Here is a 22,111-nt window from a genome sequence, read left to right on the forward strand (position 1 = left end):
CTAATCAGTAATATTTCACGTCAACATAAATACATAATGGTCACGAGTCTGTATCCTCCATTTAGTTTCTTAGTCACACAAGGTTTTACGCTCCTGATAAAAAAAAAGAAGCCTGTGTAGTTTTTTGTTTCACTCGAGCACAGCGACACGGATTGTGTGTTTATAAATAACGCGTGTGCTCCGATTGACGTCATATCCCAGGGTTCACGTCACCATGGGAAACCGATTCCGGTCATTCAATTGGCTGTGGGTTATTTCTCAGCTGACTCATGTTGTTAAAAAAAAACTGCATGTTGCGGACCCGGGACAAGTGCATTGTATTCATTCACGTGCAGATCGTCTGCCTGGTGTGAATCTGCAATGCGTGTTTCTCAACTCTCTCTGCACACTACTACTAAACGTCAAGCTCTGAGCCGTGTGCATGGAGCAGTGTATTATGTGCTTGACATGTCCTGCACACGTTCCTCGCAATACTAGAGTATCCCGTGGAATGCATTTCTGACTTGGATTTCATGATTTGATTCCCCTCCCTGAAGTCTCTAATATACATTCCTTGTTCATTTCGTGACTGGGAATATAACTTGGAAAGGTGCATTTTGTAATCTCAGACCATGGAACGCACAGTGTTGCTTCGTATCTCTCCATAGCAGGATTTTGTGCCGACAGGGTTGTTTATTGCGTGTGTTTGCCGAGAGGAGCAGTGTCGTCGTGCGGGGACAACACGTTGGACAGCCCGCCTTCTTGTTCTGGTGGTTACTCGCGACGTCTGTAGGGGAATTACCAAAACAATAACATTCCTCCGAACGGCATTGTGCTTTTTGAGTGATAGTTCTGCCCATTTCTCTTTCTTGGCTGGACCCTTTTTGAGTAAGGAATAATGAGGCGTACAAGGGGACTTTTTATGGGACGGAGAGTGTTGTTCATTACTGTGATATTCTGCTTATCGGCTGGACTATCCTGGCTGGGGAATAACTTTAAACCAGGTGAGTGTGTTTCGAAATGAAAGTTTAGGACCGTGTGCAGCTTATGCCAAATCAATTGGGCGGCCTTCTGAAGTTCTGATGGGGGTACTGAAGTGTCACTTTACACGACGAGAGGCATAACTAGTATCAATTTCCCATGAGTGGATTATGGGACCACGTTTATTTCAAATTTCCCGTAGGTTATTGAAGTTAGACACACCTCATATAAATGCAGCTGTCAGTCGGCCAACATTAAAGGCAGTGGACACTATTGGTAATTTCTCAAAATAATTATTAGCATAAAACCTTTCTCGGTAACGAGTAATGGGGAGAGGTTGATGGTATAAACATTGTGAGAAACGGCTCCCTCTGAAGTGACGTAGTTTTCGAGAAAGAAGTAATTTTCCATGAATTTGATTTCGATACAGCAGATTTAGAATTTGAATGCTCGGTCTGTTATGTTATGCATGTTGAGATACACCAACTGTGAAGACTGGTCTTTCACTATTACCAATAGTGTCCAGTGTCTTTAATGTTCTGAAAACGTTTCAATTACTTTGGGCTGCTGTTGAAGAGTTCTTTGCAGTGTATGTATTTGAATAGTAGCTAGTGGGTCAAGAGATATTTATTCATTTATTGGAAGTTCCTTATTGTTGTATAGATCACTTGTTTACACATGACACACTGAAGGCAAATAAACACAGAGACTTCCCTGCCACTCCGAGAAGTGTTTATTTATTTATACTTTATAGGAGAGCAATGTATCTTGCATTGCGCTACACCATTAACTTGAACTTTTGCCTACTTGAAATTATATACAAAATACTGCTTTTTAATATGAAGGCCTATTAAACCTTACTAGATTTTATTTGTATCTCCACCGTGCAAAGTTTCATATCCTACTCGTGCACATGGTTTTACAGCAAACCTTTCTCCATGCACAATTCTACTAATGTACGTGGTTTTATTGCAAACCTAGTACTATATTGTATTCCCACCATCCAACGTTTAAAATATAATCTCAAACCCTACTCCATGCACACGGTACACATACTCCAAGGTTTCCCACCCTATCCTACTTATTCTTCACTCCGTCAAATGTATAATTTGTGCAATTATAAAGAGTGCAGATTTTATGTTTTGTCGTCATTATCTTTCACAGTTATTTTACTGGCGAAGAGTTCCAAATGTATAAACGATGAAGTGTTTCTTCATTGACAACGATTCATGGTCAACCGTGGTCCTTTCTCTATGGTCAACCCCATTGTCCGTTCTCCATGGTCAAACCCCATTGTCCTGTGTGATGTGTTTTGTGTACCGTTATGTTTGAGGAACAAATAAAAGGTCATTTATCCCAAACCAGGTTCAGGATATAACGTAAAGACGTATGAATGGTAAAGCCATGTATTACGTAATATCGTGTGGTTGATGATCGCTTAACCCATTTTAAATGTATACGCGCGGGGCACTTCGTGTCCTCCATGGTGACATCTAGGACATCAGCTTAAAGGCAGTGGACACTATTGGTAATTGTCAAAGACTAGCCTTCACAGTTGGTGTATCTCAACATATACATAAAATAACAAACCTGTGAAAATTTGAGCTCAATCGGTCCTCGAACTTGCGAGATAATAATGAAAGAAAAAAACACCAATGTCACACGAAGTTGTGTGCGTTTAGATGGTTGATTTCGAGACCTCAAGTTCTAAATCTGAGGTCTCGAAATCAAATTCAGGGAAAATTACTTCTTTCTCGAAAACTATGGCACTTCAGAGGGAGCCGTTTCTCACAATGTTTTATACCACCAACCTCTCCCCATTACTCGTCACCAAGAAAGGTTTTATGCTAAAAGAAATTTTGAGTAATTACCAATAGTGTCCACTGTCTTTAAACATGAAGCAATGTGCTTGCTCTATGGCTAAAAGTAGTTGTTATGCCAGCAAAGAGGTAAAAACAAACCAAGATTGATTTGCTTTTTATGTGAAATATATAAAAGAAAAACTATTTTTTTTGAGATATTGTTGTTGTTTCTGAAGATAGTTGGTGGTGTAGTTTATAGGGAAATTGCCTGCGTCTTCTCTTCTGAAGACAAGCAGATTACATTGCATGAAACGTCTAGACGTATATAAACCTTTATCTTTCAGTGATGCTCGGTATCTTTATAATTTTAACAACCGCAGGCATGTCCCTCGTTGATCATTTTATCTGAGTTGTTTAGAAATTCTTGAGCTTGTTCCCAGATAGGGATAATTTCTCTAACCTATAGGCGTCACAATGCCGAACATAATTGGAGTACAGTGATTTAGCCTTAGTGTCTAGGCCTGGCCTGTTCAGTGTTTAGAACCAACTAACACTTACATTACGAACGATAGTTGTCATGCCGTATGCTTGGAGAGTGTTGTGTCAACCCTTCGCACACTAATCCAGCCCTCCAAACTCCTTCGGAGTCTTCTTTGCCGAAATGAAGCCTTGAAGGATTCAGAGGGAATGAGGGTTGTAGGTTCAAACACCTATGGGGTGCACTGGGTGGGAATTCCATGCCCATGTATTAAAGACATTGGACACTATTGGTAAGTGTCAAAGACTAGCCTCCACAGTTGGTGTATCTCAACATTATGCATAAAATAATAAACCTGTGAAAATTTGAGCTCAATCGGTCGTCGAAGTTGCGAGAAAAGAAAAAACACCATTGTCAGACGAAGTTGTGTGCTTTCAGATGCTTGATTTCGAGACCTCAATTCTAAATCTGAGGTCTCGAAATCAAATTCGTGGAAAATTACTTCTTTCTCGAAAACTACATTACTTCAGAGGGAGCCGTCTCTCACAATGTTTGATACTATCAACCTCTCCCCACTACTCGTTACCGAGAAAGGTATGCTAATAATTATTTTGAGTAATTACCAATAGTGTCCACTGCCTTTAAGTCCAAACAATCGCGATGTCGGTGCGGTGATATGTAGAGGATGATATTCACTTTCGGCTAATGGGCCTCGGGGAGTTTGAGGATAGTATAATCAACGCTCATTGACATTTGATTTGATATTGATTGTGAGTTTGATACTGTGGAAATAAACTGATTGATTGATTGATTGATTGATTGATTGACAGTAAATTAATCAAACGACAACGCGTGACACCCAAGTGCGGTTTTAAGGCACTGGAAACTGTTTAATAACCCAAAACAATTACTAGCATACAAACATAATTTGTAACGAGCAATTTATGTAGATAGCTGTTGATAGTATAAAACATTACGAGAAACGCTCCCTCTGAAGTTTCATAGTTTTTGCGAAAGAGATAATTTCTCACTCAATTAATAAAATACTTCCGGTCTAAAGCCTTATATTGTGCATCTGAATGGTAAAAGTTGTGCAACGAGGGTGTTTTTTCTTCCATATCTTGCAACTTCGATGACCATTCGAGCCCAAATGTTCACAGGTTTATGTTGGAGACACCAAGGTGAGAAGGCTAGTTTGACTATTATTACCAAACTTTCCACCAGTGCATTTGAAGCACGCATACATTTGTAATTGTACAAGACAAGTAGCATCTGCCCATTATGTGACAAAACATTTAGGGACTACATGAAATAAAAAAAAACTGTGAAATGTTAAGTTCAATCTGTTATTATCTGACAAAATAGTGCAAACCTCTATCAATGTTTTCAATCATTTCGGACTCACAAGCTCTTAAATAACTTTTTTTTGTTTACAAACTTCTCAAAAACTACACCAATGTAGGCCTATATTATACAAATATTGACTGCTTCGAGTGCTATGGTTAAAACTATGACTCCCGAGGTGATCACCGGAGCGTTCATGAACGCCCCGGGATCACCTCGGGAGTCATAGTTTTAACCATTGCACGAGTAGAAGCAGTCATTGGGTGCGTTCGTTTAGCTTCCCTGGGTCATGAAGGAATAAAATGCCAGGGTCGACCCCGATGTTGCGTATTATATTTTTTTCCAGAACGAACGTGGGGACACAATTACCCCACGTTCGTTCTCGAACCAGGGAAAAAACCCAGACACGTCACCACGTGAGCCTTCCTGTGGTGACGCCAGTGCACCTCGTGCCAGCCCCAAGAGCCCCACTTGGGTCACTTGGGGCTGGCCCGAGGTGCACTGACGTCACCACGGGAAGGCTCACGTGGTGACGTGTCTGGGTTTTTTTTCTGGTTCGAAGACGAACGTCGGGTAACTGTGTGCCCACGTTCGTCCTGGAAAAAAATAAAATACGCAACATCGGGGTCGACCCAGTGAAGCTAAACGAACGCACCCAATATTTTTTTTATAACACCCCAAACATGTCTAAATTTAAGTTACAGACCTGAATGCTACAATCCACGGACGACGCAAATACAGATTGCAAAAACTTTTACTGAGCTGCTACAGTGTCGTGCAATCCGAAATGGTTACAGACTATTAATTTATCATCCTCGTACACGCAACGGACGTCTGGGTACTGCACGCCGTGTGATAGTCTTCGGACTAGCGCACGGCAAACCGATGCACTCTCACACGGCCGTCGTCTAGCAAAACTAAGACATGTCATGTTACGCGCTCTAAACCAATGACCAGGCAGAATATTTGTAGGGTGTGTTATAAAAGTTTATATAAATAAGCACTGTCGGTACCTTTAAGGCCCAAGTAAAAGAAATCCATTGACATGTATCTCAGGTGGGATCCGAGGCTATGTATGGAATCTTCTGTTTTGAATTAATAAATGTTAAATTTGCATTGGGGATAAATTATGGTTGAGTGTTGGTCACGTTCGAGCTATATCAGTGACAGTTGCAACGTAAAGTCAGCCTTAACTATGTTCGATTGTACCGCCAAGACGTTGTTGTTATTACGTTTAAAGGAACACGTTGCCTTGGATCGGTCGAGTTGGTCTTTGAAAAGCGTTTGTAACCGTTTGTTACAAAATGCATGTGAAAGATGGTAGAAAGATGTTGTTAAAGTAGAATACAATGATCCACACAAACATGCCTCGAAATTTCACGGTTGTCCTTTTATCTCGTTGACTAACACGGTCGGCCATCTATGGGAGTCAAATGTTTGACTCCCATAAATGGCCGACCGTGTTAGGTCGCACAGTAAAAGGACAACCACGCAATTTCGAGGCAAATTGTGTGGATCATTGTATAATACTTTTAAACTATCTTTCCAACCATATGCATTTTATAAAAAACGGTTACCAACGCTTTTTATAGACCAACTCGTCCGATCCAAGGCAACGTGGGCCTATAAACTGACGTATGTAAAAAAAAAAAAAAATACAGCGGATACATGCTATGCCTGTGAAAGTGGGAGTGGCCAATACGGACACTTGATCTATTTCGGGCGCATTATTCCTGTTGGGCACAGCATTATTTTGTGTGAAATTGTGTAATCAGCCTATACACAGACCCTATGTCACACTGATATACCGTATTAAACCGTTTATGACGTAATCTATAGATTGCATTTAATGAAAAAGTCTGGCCCCTTATCGACTGTCAGTGACGTTAGTGCAGTGATTTTACGTAGGGATCCAATATGACTGTGCTTTTTAAAGAACTCGTGATACCGGATGTGCATAAAAGCGTAAGGTGACGTCACGGTCACTAGACAACTTTTATTGATTACAAAACTATGAGAAAGCCGAAACAACACTTGAAATCCAAACTGACCCACGGCGCCTTTTTGCGTTGCCATAATCTGTGGTTCACGTCGCTCAAAGAATAAAAACAAACAAACAAACAAACTAACTAACCAGCAAAAAAAAAAAAAAAAAAAACAGACACGCGCACCACCAACAAACATATTTTCACAGAAAGACAATTCAATCCTCCCTTTATTTTAAAACATATGTTGGGCTCAATGTTCCCTTATTACAAGTTCCATGAGCGGTGTTGGTGGTCGGGCAGCAATCCGATATACTTTTTTTGTATGATTTAACCGACAAAATTATAAATTGTGCAAACTGAACTTATGGAATAAAATGAGTCTCTGTTTGAGCGCAATGAATCTTGCTCAAAATGATTCTTTGTAAATTTCAGCACTGGTTCTCCACTCGCTAGTGGATAATGGATCACAGTTGTGACAATGAATGGCATTTATGATTGCCAATATAAATTCTGCAATTGATCCTGGAAGCTTAGTATGTCCTTGCACTTTTACATACAACATCTCGAGTCTTCTTTCCACTCTTTTCTTTTCTGAAAATCCTTGACAAATTGATGACTGTGCGTTAGAATTGTTCAATTGGGAATCTATCATGTCTGTACCTATTGCCGGTCAAAGCGAACGGACATTTATTTCTTTTGGAAGGGACATAAAATTCACATGCTCTTGTCTGTAATATTGAAAAGCTGGAAAGATTGGTATTGTCAGAGGCTGTGCGCCTCAAACTTAATTACATTTGGTTCTCGTAGGTAAAACAAAGTACATCACAAATGTGAAGAGTATTTATACACGGTTTTGTTTACAACACACTGGTTATACTATTCAGAGATCTTAAAGGCAGATGACACTAATTGGTAATTCCTCAAAATAATTATTATCATAAAACCTTACTTGGTAATGAGTAATGAGGAGAGATTGATAGTATACAACATTGTGAGATACGGCTCCCCCTGAAGTGACGAAGTTTTCCAGAAAGAAGTTATTTTCCGCGAAATTGATTTCGAGACCTCAGATTTAGAATTTGAGGTCTCGAAATCAAGCATCTGAAAGCACACAACTTTGTGTGACAAGGTGTTTTTTCTTTAATTATTATCATGCAACTTCGACGACCAATTGAGCTCAAATTTTCACAGGTTTGTTTTTTTATGCATATGATGAGATACACCAAGTAAGAAGACTGGTCTGTGACACATACCAATAGTGCCTATGGTCTTTAAATATATATATATATAGACGTATAGGCTTATGTTAATGTTCAAATCATATTGTTTGTTAGTGCATATGAAATTGAATTTGTTATTAGTTTAAAATGTGTGCACCCGGACCACGTACTTCGTGCATTCCTGCAGATTTCCCACCCATGGTGTTAAACAGCAGGGAACATCAGTGAATTATTGTATCGTCGTTATAAGCAATGATGTTACCAGCATAAAAACAATCTTGAATAACGATGCAGCTAGCAGGAAAAATTTAGGAATTCAGAGATGACTCCTGGAAATTGCGAGTGTTCAGGCTGGAGCAGATGCGTGATGCTCATTGTGAGAATACGCAAACTATAACATGCAACCATAATTTCTCATATATTTTTTTCGGGGCTGACATAAAACAGCAATCTGTCAAACCAACGTTAAATTCTTCAGGGATATTGTTAAAGTGCGCCTTTCGTCTAAGACGAAAGGTGTTGATACAAGGGGCTAATTTCATAGAGTTGTTTAGCATACTTTTGCTTAGCAGAAATGAACAGGATACAAGTCACAATTTGGCACATGGCTGTAGCCTTATTCTGGTAAGCATAATTTGTTTGTGCTTAGTGATTTTTTATAAGCAGCTCTGTGAAATTGGACCCTAATTGGTGTTTCCTTCTTTTTGTTTTCACCCCGTGTTCCCCAATCTTTAGAAAAAAATGGTTTGTATAAAAAGTCCTGTACACTTTCCTAAAAAAATATAAGGAAATGAAATTATCTGTGCATTTCTAGAAACCGAGAAATCGATGTATCTCATTATAAACCCCGTATCCAAGCATCTCACGTCAAATCAAGTGGGATACGTAGAAGCATTTCTAAGAGAGAAATTCCTCTGATTCGTGAGGCGATTGTTTTCCCTCTAAGCCGCTCGAATGGGATTATGTTTTTTCCCCGCGTGGTATAAATGCGGATGCTAGCGCATTATTAATTCACGTTTGGGTTTCGGGCCGCCTGTGCATTAATTCTTCCGCTTGTTCGATCGCGTGTGTGTGTATAGTGCCTACTGTCGTGTCATCGATTTTGGTAACATTTGATTTTCCGGATACCGGTTTACGCAAGGAATCCGATGCAAGTGTAGTAGATATATTATCGCGGTGAGGATTTACACTTTGGAGGATTTGGGGATGTAGATTTTATTTTTCGTTTTGGTGGTGACCGGTAGTGATCCAATATCCAATTCCTAGGATTAAAATATCAGTTATCGGATTGACGAACTGAAGGCGATCACATCATTTTTGGATTTCATTTCAGTTCAGTGATAACGCCAGCTTGCATTTTTTTGACACATCAAAATAGGCACTGTCGTTGTGCTTTTCAATGGGGAATTTGTGTTTCTAAATCGATTCTTAAAGGGAATCCTTTAAATAAAGAATTAAAAAAATTGCCGCCATTTTAACTAAAAATCTTTGTGACTGTGTATGTTGCAAAATTTGAGCTATGTGCAGCCCCCCCCCCCCAACACACACTGAAACAACCCTTCGAGTAAATTATCAGGAGTGCGTAAAACAGTTTGGTGCTGATGTCACAGTCAATCGAATTTCAGTTCGGTTAAAGTAAGCTCCAACAGCTTTAACGTCACCCTCTGTACGCAAACCCATTCGTCTTTTTAAAGTGCCCGTTAAGTCTTGTGATAAATAAATTCATTTGCAGCTTGTTTAAACCCCAACCGGTATAGGGAGAAAAAGCCTCGACGGTATTGGCACGTAGATGTTATACGAATGACACTGCGGAGAAAAAACAAGAGAGAAGACCCATGTCATATAGTATATAGTTTGGCCTATTCGAAACCGCGGGTCTGGATTGTTTGAAGCTCCGTGCCGAAAGCACACTATTTCAAATGAGATGACGGGGCCCAAGCCGGAGCCAGCCTAAGTCACAGTCTAAGCCCCAGACGTAGTTTCGAACAGGGACTATAGGCACACCGGTCAGACCACAGAGCTGAGTGGCCGCCAGTTCCAGATCAATTTTGAAGTTACATTCAGTTATATGCAGCACTTTAATCCAATTAAACAACGACCGTTATAGTAAGATCGATGTGACTTATTAAGCCTGGTGATTGTTCTATGGCGTCAACTCCAATCTGTCCACATTGCCGTTTTTCACAAATTAGCACCCGTCCGATTTTAAGAACAACGAACGGATGGGGGAAAATACAAATTAAGGGCACAACTTTTTGGTTTAAAATCAGATATATCAGATAAATCAAGCATTATGTATAGGATAATGCCCGAGGTGCGCGCCATTCGTGGGTAAGAATGGCCCGAGGGCGAAGCCCAAGGGCGAAGCCCAAGGGCCTTTCGTACCCATGAATGGCGCGTTCACCGAGGGCATTATGCGACTTAACCCACACCTGTGACGTCATGCTATTGTTAAAATCGCTCCATTATTTCGCACGAATGGCGCGATATTGTTTAATTTTTAAGTCAATTGTTTGTATGTATTACGTAAGCTTGTTCACTACAGTGAACACCACTGGTGGTGTGTGAACAATGGACGAAGACCAACATTTAGGAAACTCTTTTATGCACAATGGGTGAATAGATGTACCCATCGCGCCATTCGTGCAAAATAATGGAGCGATTTAACAACAGCATGACGTCACAGGTGTGGGTTAATTAATCATAAACTTTGACCAGTGTTGAGTTACAAGCAAGACAAGAAAACACTTGCCGGGTTGAGATGGTCAAGTCCGTGCACCAAAGGATGCAGAGCATGCAGTGCCACGTGCCGCCTGTCAGTTTTGATATCTCCCAATGGTGCACAGTCAGATGAGGAATGTTATCCCAATGTGCGCTGAGGGCAAAATGTATCAGCTCCAATATACACTCTATATACAGAATGTGTTGAGTAAATGTCGTCTCGCATAAATATATATATCCATACCATTTTAGAATTGTAAAACGCACGTCGTCCCTGTTGATTCCCGATGGTAGCATGGTCAACATTGTGTGCCATTGTGAACGTGGCTCGCCCAGATACCAGACACTTCGTGATTTTCAGATGGCTTTTCTGTTATCTTTTTGTAATGACTTCTTGGCAGTGACGTTATCTGAAAATGTATGAGGGTTATCACTGATTGAAACGGGGTATAATGCCATCTCTATCTGCCCTTTTGGTGGGTGAAATCAGGAGGCCCATGTACGCCAAGCAACAATGTGAACCGTACATGTGAACACAATTTCCAAAACATTTGCGGTGCAGTAAACCTACTCTAGTGGCCGTAAGTGATCGTGATTATGATAGGTTTTGGTTTGAAAGAGTGTGATAACTGCTGTAATGTCTTTAGAAATATTGCCATCTTATATTTTCAAGTGCGACAAATTTGTCTCTATTACTCTCTGCGTTATTTTGATTTGATAAAAAAGACCTGCAAACAAAGACCGTTTTTGTAAAAATAACCCATATCGCAGTGTTACAATTAGTTTTGGTAAACCCATTAGGTAAAATAAACGTAAGTCAGTTGACAGTTGTTACCACAACACGTGCAATACATACTTTGTAGGCAAAGCTCTTTCTCTTGTTGATTCGTAATTATGCGTTAATAACTATTTTTAGGATTGCTATTGGTAATTACTCAAAATAATTATTATTATAAAACCTCACTTGGTAACGAGTAATGGGAGAGGTTGATAGTGCTCCAGCTGAAGTGACTTAGTTTTCGAGAAAGAAGTAATTTTCCATGAATTTGATTTCGAGACCTCGGATTTAGATTTTGAGGTCTCGAAATCAAGCATCTGAAAGCACACAACACCGTCTGACATGGTTGCTTTTTCTTTCATTGTTATCTCGCAACTTCGACGACCAATTGAGCTCAAATTTTCACAGGTTTGTTATTTTATGCATATGTTGAGATACACCAAGTGAGAATACTGGTCTATGGCCATTACCAATAGTGTCCATATCTGTAAGTAACACAAACGTATGTCAATTGACAATTGTTACCAAAACACGTGCAATACATACTTTGAATTCCAATATTCTGTTCTAAACCTCATTGGTGTATTAAGCGTAAGTGTTCCGGTGGAAAAAAAACAACAATCTTGCAAACGCAGCATGTTCGACATTAAAATTTGGCTTGGCGGCCATTTTGAATAATGTTCATCTGAGGATACCAGACTAGAATGTCCTTAATGGTAAAAACAGCAGTTTCTCCTCCACTTGGCGAGACCATGCCTAGAACGGAGTTACTCCTAGACATTGATAAAGCATCTGTGTGGATTATTCTTCAAAAGCTGGACGGGAACTCGTCATCTTTCAATCTTCCTGGAGTCCGTAAAGCCCTTCTGGGTTATGGACGTTCCATGCACACCGGCTTAACACATTTATTCCTTCTTGGCACAAATTAATTTGGTTCCAGCACGGATATGTGATTCCGGGGAAAATACTAAGTCGGTGATTTTGACGGGAGTTTCTGGGGAGCGGATGAGACACTCGAGTGTTATAATCGTTAGGTAACTCACTTTCGTTTTCACAATCACAGAACAAACTTTAAAGTTGCCTTGTACCGGTTAAATGTCACTGGTTTGGGAAATAACCTTCTAAAATGGAAAAGAACGCACGGGATGTTTTTGCACTTTCAATTAAATATGTGTATGGTTCGTGGAAACCTTCAGGTTAATTCCGTGTTCTGTCTTTAAACTGCCTATTAAATGATGTTGTTGGTTTACTTTTACTTCGCCACAAAAGTCATTAAACATACACACTGATAGGATCGGACAAACATAGAAAGACATCTAAAAAAAAAAGGGGAAATTCACTGAAAATGTTAATAGTTGTGGAGAAGGCTAGACTATAATAGGGGGGGGATAAAACGTTTTCCTTTAACCAAAGGGTTCAGTCTGTCAAAAAAGGTTCAGACAAGCTTTACATGCGGGAAAATCTAAAAAAAGGTATTGTAAAATCGTATAGTATTAAAGGATGTATAGCACGTTATAGAACTGTAACCGATGAATATTGGTAAAAGAGCACAACTCTTTTTCGCCTTAGAGATAGAGGTAGAAAGTTTCAATTCATGCTTTAGCTTTGGGCTGATTTCCAAGGACCATTAACATTGTATCACTGACGGCGGTGACAGCAAGTGATATCTTGTCCTTTCACCATTCCATAGATATTATCGCAAAGTCCGCGCATGGATACCTTAAACGCTCCAAGCGTCCTCGTCTTCTCGGAGATCAAGCGATACGGCATAAATTGGATGCAAAGAAAACAGAAAACAAGATTGTAGCGTGAAATTGCAACCATCTTGTAATTTGTTATACAGAAGGAGACTACGAGAAAAAAGAGGTTGCTGATATGAATGCGTTGTAGTTGTTGGTGTCCGTTGTTTCGTGATGTGAATTCAGTTATCGGTGATCGCCGCTGGGGAGTGTGGGTTAGTAGATTTGTATCCAGCAATGCATAGGACTCAATCCTCTACCCGTAGATTAGGTCAATCAAAGATATCGAGATGGCTTCTCTTGGGAGGGAGAGAAGAGGGGGGTCTTCTTAATGCCTGCTTGAGAGCGATGGATGGCTGCTTGACCTCTATACTTTGATTACTTCTTATTGTGTAGGAGAAATATTCCCTTCTTATCTTGTGTGTGTGTGTGTGTTGAGAGTCTTGGTGTGTTGTGTCTGTTTGATGGCAGATAGGCACTTTACCACTTTCTCTCTCTGTGTTAAAGTAATGTCAATAAGTTTGGAAAACTTATTAAGGTTAATTCAGTGTATAGAGTTCTTCCTGGTTTACCGTTCTCATATTTGAACAAATAAATTTGGCTAAGCTCCTACTTTTGTGTTTAAAAGAAGCTATTTTAGTTATCATCTCATTCCCCACAAGGACTCATCAACTGATAATAGACCCAAAAATATAGTCACTTTTTATAATAACAACAACAAATTAATGTTTCCTGTCTAAAAAGGTAACCGTGTATGTGTTCTCAACATTCGTCGAATTCATCTGCTCGTGTATTAATGGACATTATATTACATTCTAAAAAACTCACATGTGAGAATTGACTCGCCCCAAAGGGCTTGACCCATTTCTGGTACAGCGTTATACCTGGAATTTGTGTCAAAATTAACCAGAAACCGGTCGAAAAGTATAGAATCTAAACTAAAATTATGACCCTGCAGTCGATTTCACAAAGAGTTAGGACTAGTCTTAGGAGATATACAAATTGCATGGATAGTACTAAGTTAGGGCGAGTAACTGGTCCTAACTCGAGATAAGACTAGTCCTAACTCTTTGTGAAATCCACCACAGGAGTTGCAAAGTGTAAGCATAGCTTCAGCTCTGTTTAAAGGCACTGGACACTATTGGTAATAACTTAAACTATTCACATACAAACTTGCTTGGTAATGAACAATGAAAAGCTGTTGATAGCATAAAACACTGTGAGATACGGCTCCCTCTAAAATAACGTAGTTTCTGCGAAAGATATTTCTCACTCAAAATAATAAAAATACTTGAGGCTTGAAGCCTTTTATTATAGGCATCTGAAAGCAATATTTGTGCAACAAGGGTGTTTTTTTTTCATTCATTATTCTCTTGTAACTTTTAGTCCAAATTACCACAGATTTGTTATCTAATGCATAGGCCCTAATGTTTGAACACACCAAGTGAGAATACTGGTCTTCGGCAATTACCAAAGGTAATCCAGTGCCCTTTATAATGTATACAGGCACTTAATGATCCATGTACTCGCTGCATGCAAAAAAAAAAAAAAAAATGATCGATGCAAGCACGTGCAGATTCAGTATGTGCACACATGACACACATGCTGTTGTTACTGTATAGTGTTCCAATGTTATTTGGTGCAAAACATAGTTCGTCATCAGGACCTCACGTGGACCTTTAGTAGGAAGTGTCACACCCCTGGGAACGATCACGCGTGTGACGCCATTGTGTTATGAGAATGATGCACGGGTGTATTTTAAGAAAGCGTCTCCCAAGTCTGACATTATCTTCTTTTATATAGTTTCTTAAAGGAACACGTTGCCTTGGATCGGACGAGTTAGTCTATTAAAAGCGTTTAAAACTGTTTGTTATGAAATGCATATGGTTAGAAAGATGTTTTAAAAGTAGAATATAATGATCCACACAAGTATCACTCGAAACTGCACGGTTTTCCTTTTACGTCGCGAACTATCACGGTCGGCCATTTATGGGAGTCGAAATTTTGACTCCCATAAATGGCCGACCGTGTTAGTCGACAGGGTATAAAAAAACACGCAATTTCGAGGCATATTTGTGTAGATCATTGTATTCTACTTTTACAATATCTTTCTAACCATACACATTTTACAACAAACGGTAACAGAACGATTTTCAAATACCAACTCGACCGATCCAAGGCAACGTGTTCCTTTAAGTCTTACAATACCAAACACTGTTAACAATTTAAAAAATAAATCAAATGGAATCATTTCGAGGAAATCATTGGAATTATTGAAGATCAGTTTTCGCACTCTCCGTGATCCAATTGATCCAAGTATAAGCTCAATTGGTAATAATAATAATATATCATTGGTTTGCCGTTGATCAAGATACCAAACTATACATGTGATAAGTTTATTTCAATTTAAGGATTTTGGACTCACGAGGTTAACAAATTGTTCTACTCATTTCTAAAAAAAAAACTGTATTAGGGATGTTTTCCACCAGGATCATGCTTACACCATGGTAGTTATGGGCAAATCTGTGAACATGAACATATTTTCAATCGTGATTCACACTTTTTATAACACACAAGGAGGAAAAATAGCAAACATTAATGCATATTGTACAAGATATACATAAATACCAGCCAATAACCACAAAAAGTAATAAAGAACGTTAAATTTTCAATGGGAAGTTGAACCTGTTATAAATATTTAGTGCTGAGAAAACAAGCTGAAGAGACGACCCCTGGTAACCCATGTTGCATGTAGCGCAGGTTTAACTCTGTGGTCAAATTCAATTTCTGGCTGTAAAATTAAAACCCATGAGCACGGAAGCTAAACACAGTACCAAATATAGTTGCATAATAATACACAGGCTTTCAAAAGGCAAATCACATTAAAACATGTTTAGCGAAAATCATATTATGTACAGTTTGTAATTAAATTCACAGAATTGTACTTGGGTTTATCACCAGCACGGAGCTTGCTGTAAATACCAAGCCGTGCATAGGCGATTTTATATCTTGCTTTCCCGTACTCCTTGGGGAGAGAACCGTGGGGAGGGCATTGCTACCATTTTTTTCTAATGGGAAATTAGCACGCGAGAAAAAGGTCTCCGTGACGTAGGCAATCAATGCAATTTATTTGCGCGGTTACTCCAATTTGTTAAACGGGTTAAGAAAATGTTCTCCGGTGAGGACATAATCAAATCACATATTGACTAAAAGGATGTTGGTACATTTGTAAAGGTGAATTGGATGTTACGGTTAGGAGATTAGATTGTACGTTGCGTCTGGCAACCATTTGTACGGGTGAGGCATACGAGATACCAGGCATGCAGAGCTGCTGCCCCGCCGGCCGTTGGTATGCGACATTTTTGAAATGGAATCCGTTGCACGTGGTGGATCGCCGTGAACACACGGGGGACATCGTGTTGGGATTTTAATGAGTGCACTGGAGTGCGCATCCATGGGCATTACACCATAGAATCTCTGCATGTTACGGACTCCTCAACTATGATGATAGCGAAACCCAAACTGTTTACCAAAACGGGGGAATTATCTGCAAATCAAGAATTTGTTTCCAAACTTGCTGTCTTAGCAGGCACTGATCACAAACTGTGAATACAGTATTGTTGTCGATCGTGACTTAATTTAATTTCGAGTTAGACAGCAGTTGGAGTGTCCAACGTATTTCTGAAATTGGCTTCAGATGAAATATTGGAAGGCGGGGAAAAATCGACTTGAGTTTAGGCCTACACGTCATGGTTAAAGGCAAACCATATTGAATTTATCGATTATAATGAATTACATGTGTATGGATGGGAGTCGTTGTGAATGTGAGAATTGTGATGTCAAATACACGAAAGGTGATGGACCTCACTTTTAGTAGTAACCATGGCAAGCGCACTACTCATTGGAGGTTCTATTTAAAAATTGCAAAATGTACTTTTGCTGTTCTTTACGTTTTTGTGCGATTGTTTGCAGCAAACAGTTAGCCTCAATAGAGAAATCCATTGACCCCAATACTAACTTGCTGTTACTGCTCAGGTGCATCTAATGAATTATAAAGTTATTTTTCAACTGTTCATCGAACCTTCATTTTGGTCTCAGGTGTTATTACTAATGATATAAAACGTAATTTACTTTCGGTTTCAAAGAAAGACTTTTGGGAGTCGGGTTGACCCATAGAGTTATATATAAGAACTAGAGGGCGCACGAGTGATGCTTCGTGCACAAACGCCACGGGACCGCAAGATGACAAGCGCGTCATTCTGCACGCGCGTTGAATATGAAATACACGTTTGAGGTTTGGTTTTATTGAACGCTCACGCGATGCTGTCTATTCAACTTACAAAATGGCCGCACAAACACACGCTGTGAGATGCTAGTTTTGTCAACTTAGAAAATGGCCGCCTGTGCGCATGCCGGGGCGCGTATATAGGCAAGTGCGCTCTCTAGTTCTTATATATAACTCTATGGGTTGACCGTGCGTTACATTCGAAATGGCGGTACCGTCAGACATTAGCCGCTTGTGACGTCATCAGTGCAGGGCTAGCTCTAATTTGAAAAGCAGTATATGAATAAATGATCGATTATTTTTTTCGTTCAGGCTTAAAACTCATTCAGTTTGAAACAATATAACGGGCGTAGGCTAATACAATGACTTTTGAAATGATATCTTATATCACGTATTTTAAAACTAGGCCATTGCTGACTTGCAAAATGTATGGTTTTGTTTAATTAAAAAGTAGAATAAAAAATATAAAAACACGCACTAATAATTTTCATCTTGTGTTGTGTAAATATGGACTTGCGCGGTTGTACAATAGCCAACGTATCACTGAAAGTGCATAGTGTGTGAAGTGTATAACGAGCTTAAATGTCATCAGGGTGATGGAGCTATTTTCGGTATGCTGTCAAAATGTTCCAGAATATCATATGACATTTTGAAAGTTACTGGGTTGCAATACCATTACAACGCATGCACAAAACAAACTGGACACTCATAATGCAGATTATACTGTAATGCTACGGTAAAGGCCTCCCGGTGTGTGTTGCAGCTAATGATAAACCATGTAGTACACTGGTAGTCATTTGTCTTTTAAATTAGGCAAATGAATGCGTCTGACGTCAGTGACATTTTGTTTGTGTTTTCCATCTGGCGTGCCGTGTGGCATTGATGAAATGTCATTATGCGCATGATTGAGTTTTATAACTCAGTTAGCAATATTCACGAGACTCGTTGAACAAACTTTATGACGTCATCCCCACCTTTTTTAAAGTCCAGGTACCTAAATGTTTACTCGTGACTTTTTAGCATAAGCCTTCACAATACATTATATAAAACGGAAAAACAAAATAAATAATCTTGATGATTATTACGTAGGCAACACGCTATCTATGTGTTGACGATTAATGGAACTCAATGTTCTGTTGTACGGCAGCGTGGTTGCTAACTTGCTATATGCTGTCCATAATGTAGGGATTTATGATTTCTTACGGCATAATTTCCGTACTTTCTGAAATGGTGGAAATATTGTAAGGAGTTATTTTTTATTAAGTCAGGCATGTATAGTTGCTCAGTTTCCCTCTCATTTCAGAATTTTCTCAAAACGCCCTATGGAGCCTTTTGAAAGAAAGCAACCGCATATATATAAGGAAGAGAGTGTCCATCTTGTTTTGTATTTCTGTGCCTAAAATAAGGGGGACCAATACCCAGTAGACATTTCCCGGGGAATGTTGTTCACATTTGCCCAATTCCATCCCTGTTAAGGTTTGGAGATACCACAAGTTGATGTGGTTGAATACCACAATTTTTGACGGTTGTTTATAGTCCAACCATTCATATTGAGGGGTGCTGAACAAACTAGTCACGCCACCTCACATTCACTTATCCCTTTTTACTTCTATAGGGGCTTTTATAACGTTGCCATGTCAACATGCCGCATTTCCACTAACTCCAGATCATTTTATCGATTCCTCACAGGTGAAGCCGAGCAAAACCTTGACATAGGAGAGGTAAATAGTCCCGTCCATGAGAGCGGAGTGATCCTGCGTCGGTTAGCGTCGACGTACAGCTTAGTGGGTGAAGACGAGACGATAGACGGTGCTAACATCACCTCGAACAACACCGAGAAGGAGAATTGCACAGCTCCGAGTACGTATATATCATGGTGCCCTATTAGTACAGCGGGTACCTTTTCACGACATAGGGTCAAAAATTATCTTCTATTACATCTATATGTCACCTCGGGTGTATCATTTTGAAGATACCTCGACCCCTCATTCGGATTGACGCGTATACCTACTCCATATCGTACCCTGCACATTGTAAACACAGGATGCGAGACTCTGCACTCTTTCAGTTTAAAGAGGCAGTTGATGCTTCGGTAATCATTACATATCAGACCAATGGCAGCTTAAAGTGAACACGGTTCCGTTTTAGAAGCACATTGCACAAAGGCACAAAATGTTGCTGTTTGGATTTTTCCTTATCCTTTTTAAAAGAGCCGGTTATGCGCAAGTAGTGATTTAAAAACCACTAATTTGCCTCTTGAAAAATAACCAGTGGAACATGGTCTGCCATTTTGTTGAGTCACTAATTATGTTCAACAAGCGGACTGTGTTCTGTCATGAAATTTAGTACAAACGAAAACATATAAATTTCAATGGAGATTATGTGAATCATTTTGTCTACATTGAAAATATCTTTCCAATCATATTTATTCCAAAACAGGCGCCTTTTAAATCTCAATCCGAAGTCAACGTGTCCCTTTAGGGTTTTGGACAATTTTTGTATTATTTGGGAGTAAGTGAATGGACCGTCCTGACAGACTATTCCAATTGTTTTGCCACAGCATCGTGAACCCGGATTTACGGATGCGCGTTAGACTGCTTCTGTAGTTCGTGTGTACAGTTCCTATTCAAAGCGAAATAATGCCACAAAGTGTTTAACGACCATCGACGGGAATTCCCCGTTTTTGTTTTAATTATCTTGGCTTTTATTTTACTGTATCGGGAATGGCACTTGCAGTGGTAACTTTGTCCAGCCAGTGAAGGTACTGTCTGAAAACCCAAGTTTTTCATTGAATAGGCCTATGTGCATAAGGTGTAGGCCTACTCGCCAATGGGGTGCAGCTTTTGTCACCCCCCCCCCCCCCAGTGTGCCCCCCCCCCCCAGTGTGCCCCCTCCCCCTACAGTAAAACAAAATTAACATCGACTGAAATCAAGATGATTCAAAAGAGGGCACCATCGGAACAATTTCATACACAATTCGTAGAATAGCAGGGGCTGGAGAGGGACTGGAGAGGGACAGAATCCCCCCCCCCACCCGGTGGTGTCAGCATTTGAACCCAGGACGTGTGTATGCTCGCTCCATCTAGTCAGCCAACGATAAACGCTCTCGGTTTAAACCTGGGGTCGATTTCACAAAGAGTTGGAACTAGTCCTACTTTAGGACTAGTCACAGGAGATTAAAAAAAACCGTGGATGGCTAGTTTTATAGTTAGGACGAGTAACTCGTCCTAACTCGAGATGAGACTAATATAGTCTTAACTGTTTGTTAAATCCACCCATATTGAAAAGGTTTATGGGCGAAATGTTGTATTTACAATGTCTAACGTGTTTCTATACACTTCGACTGAAACCTTGAAGAAAGACTAACAAAATTCAGGATCTTCACGCTCCAGTTTAATCACAAAATCCGTCTGTGCTAAAAAATATCGTCCGGTTTGCTCGGCAAACATAAAAATGGCGAGTTGACAAGTAGATGGAAATGCATTTTAATGTCGTTCAAATATCAAGAAAGGTTTGTGACATGCGGTATTTCCCTGTGGTTTCTTTTAAGTCTGTTGTTTATAATCGGTAGCTAGTTAAATCTTTTATGTGGTTTTGATTAATTTTTTCTTTTCATCGACATGAATTGCATATCCGGTTCGATTTTTCTTTCTTTCTCTTTTCTCCTATCTTCTTACATTAAATTTCATTTTGATCTTATATCAGACGGAAGTTCTTTTACGTTTTTTGTTCGTTGCTTGGAGACAATCATAAAGAAAAACCACGTCAAGATACCGTAAACAAAACAGCTCACTGTGTCACGTCAATAATTCGGCCTTTGTTTTTGCACATCAGCATAACAACAAGGAATGCAGCAGGCCACGCACAACCTTCATTTCCTCGATGCTGGCAAAGATAAAATGAAACACTGTTTCCTCCTGAGGGATCGAGAATACTGAAGGTCACCCAGACGATGAACAAGGTTGAGCCAAGGACGCTCAACTTGTGTGTACTCGTAGAAAGCAATTTCACTGCAATAAACGTACACTATACACGACCTGCTTTTGTCGAATAACCCTCCAATTAAAATTCTATCATCACACGCAGAGTGGTGTGGGGACGGTGTTGTACACGTACGTGGCCCTTACGTCTGTCTCTATCGAGAGTAGGTAAAAACGTTTGCGTGTAGGCTATTTGCTCCTTTTTTAATCAGCGCTGATTTTCATGTACGGGTTGGCTGAAGGCCTGAGGGGTTAACGTGGCACGTTCAGGACTAAATGAAATAATTTTCTTAGAATCGGTGCAGCGTTTATTTTGTTCCTGCATCGGATGTTATATTATTGCATCATTGAACAACTGAGGAGGGCAAATCAATTCCATTTATATTTCACATTCAAGGAAAGAACGAAACGCTTTAATAATGGATGGTCGAATCCTCAAAGAGAAATGACCACTAATTTGACCTTCTCGCGCACAAGAAAAACAAATTCTGGCCGGAGCTTCAGGCCTTTAATAATAATCGCTATTTGCGAGGTCAGCTAAAATTATACCAGTATCAGGAGGAATTTCAGAGTCTTGTGTTCAGTGAGGCGATAATCAATTTTCGTTTTAGCTCTTGTTTATGCTTCGCTGCTTCTCTCGTGCCAGTCCACTCTCCCTGCAGTTGGGTTCCTATCCCCCCGCAGTGGTGCTACAGAGGAAAGAACGCCCGATTACATCTCACCAAAACCTGTACCAAGAGAAACCGTGTCGGCGCGTGTCCGAAATGCTCGCGCTACTCTTCTCACCAGATGTAATTTGAGTTGGCGGTGTTCTGC

At 39.9% G+C, this 22,111-nt stretch overlaps 1 protein-coding gene across 1 annotated transcript in view; it reads left to right on the forward strand.

Annotated features, from left to right (window-relative positions):
* The first annotated feature begins 336 nt into the window (after positions 1-336).
* LOC139936899 (sodium/potassium/calcium exchanger 4-like) overlaps positions 337-22,111 on the forward strand; it is a 55,796-nt gene continuing 34,021 nt past the window's right edge. The window contains exons 1-2 of the mRNA XM_071931719.1: positions 337-983; positions 19,005-19,175. Of these exons, the coding sequence (XP_071787820.1) occupies positions 878-983; positions 19,005-19,175 (277 nt within the window). The 5' untranslated portion in view covers positions 337-877. The remainder of the gene's footprint in view (positions 984-19,004; positions 19,176-22,111) is intronic.

The sequence above is a fragment of the Asterias amurensis genome, chromosome 1 (assembly GCF_032118995.1).
Source record: "Asterias amurensis chromosome 1, ASM3211899v1".
Lineage (NCBI taxonomy): Eukaryota > Metazoa > Echinodermata > Asteroidea > Forcipulatida > Asteriidae > Asterias > Asterias amurensis.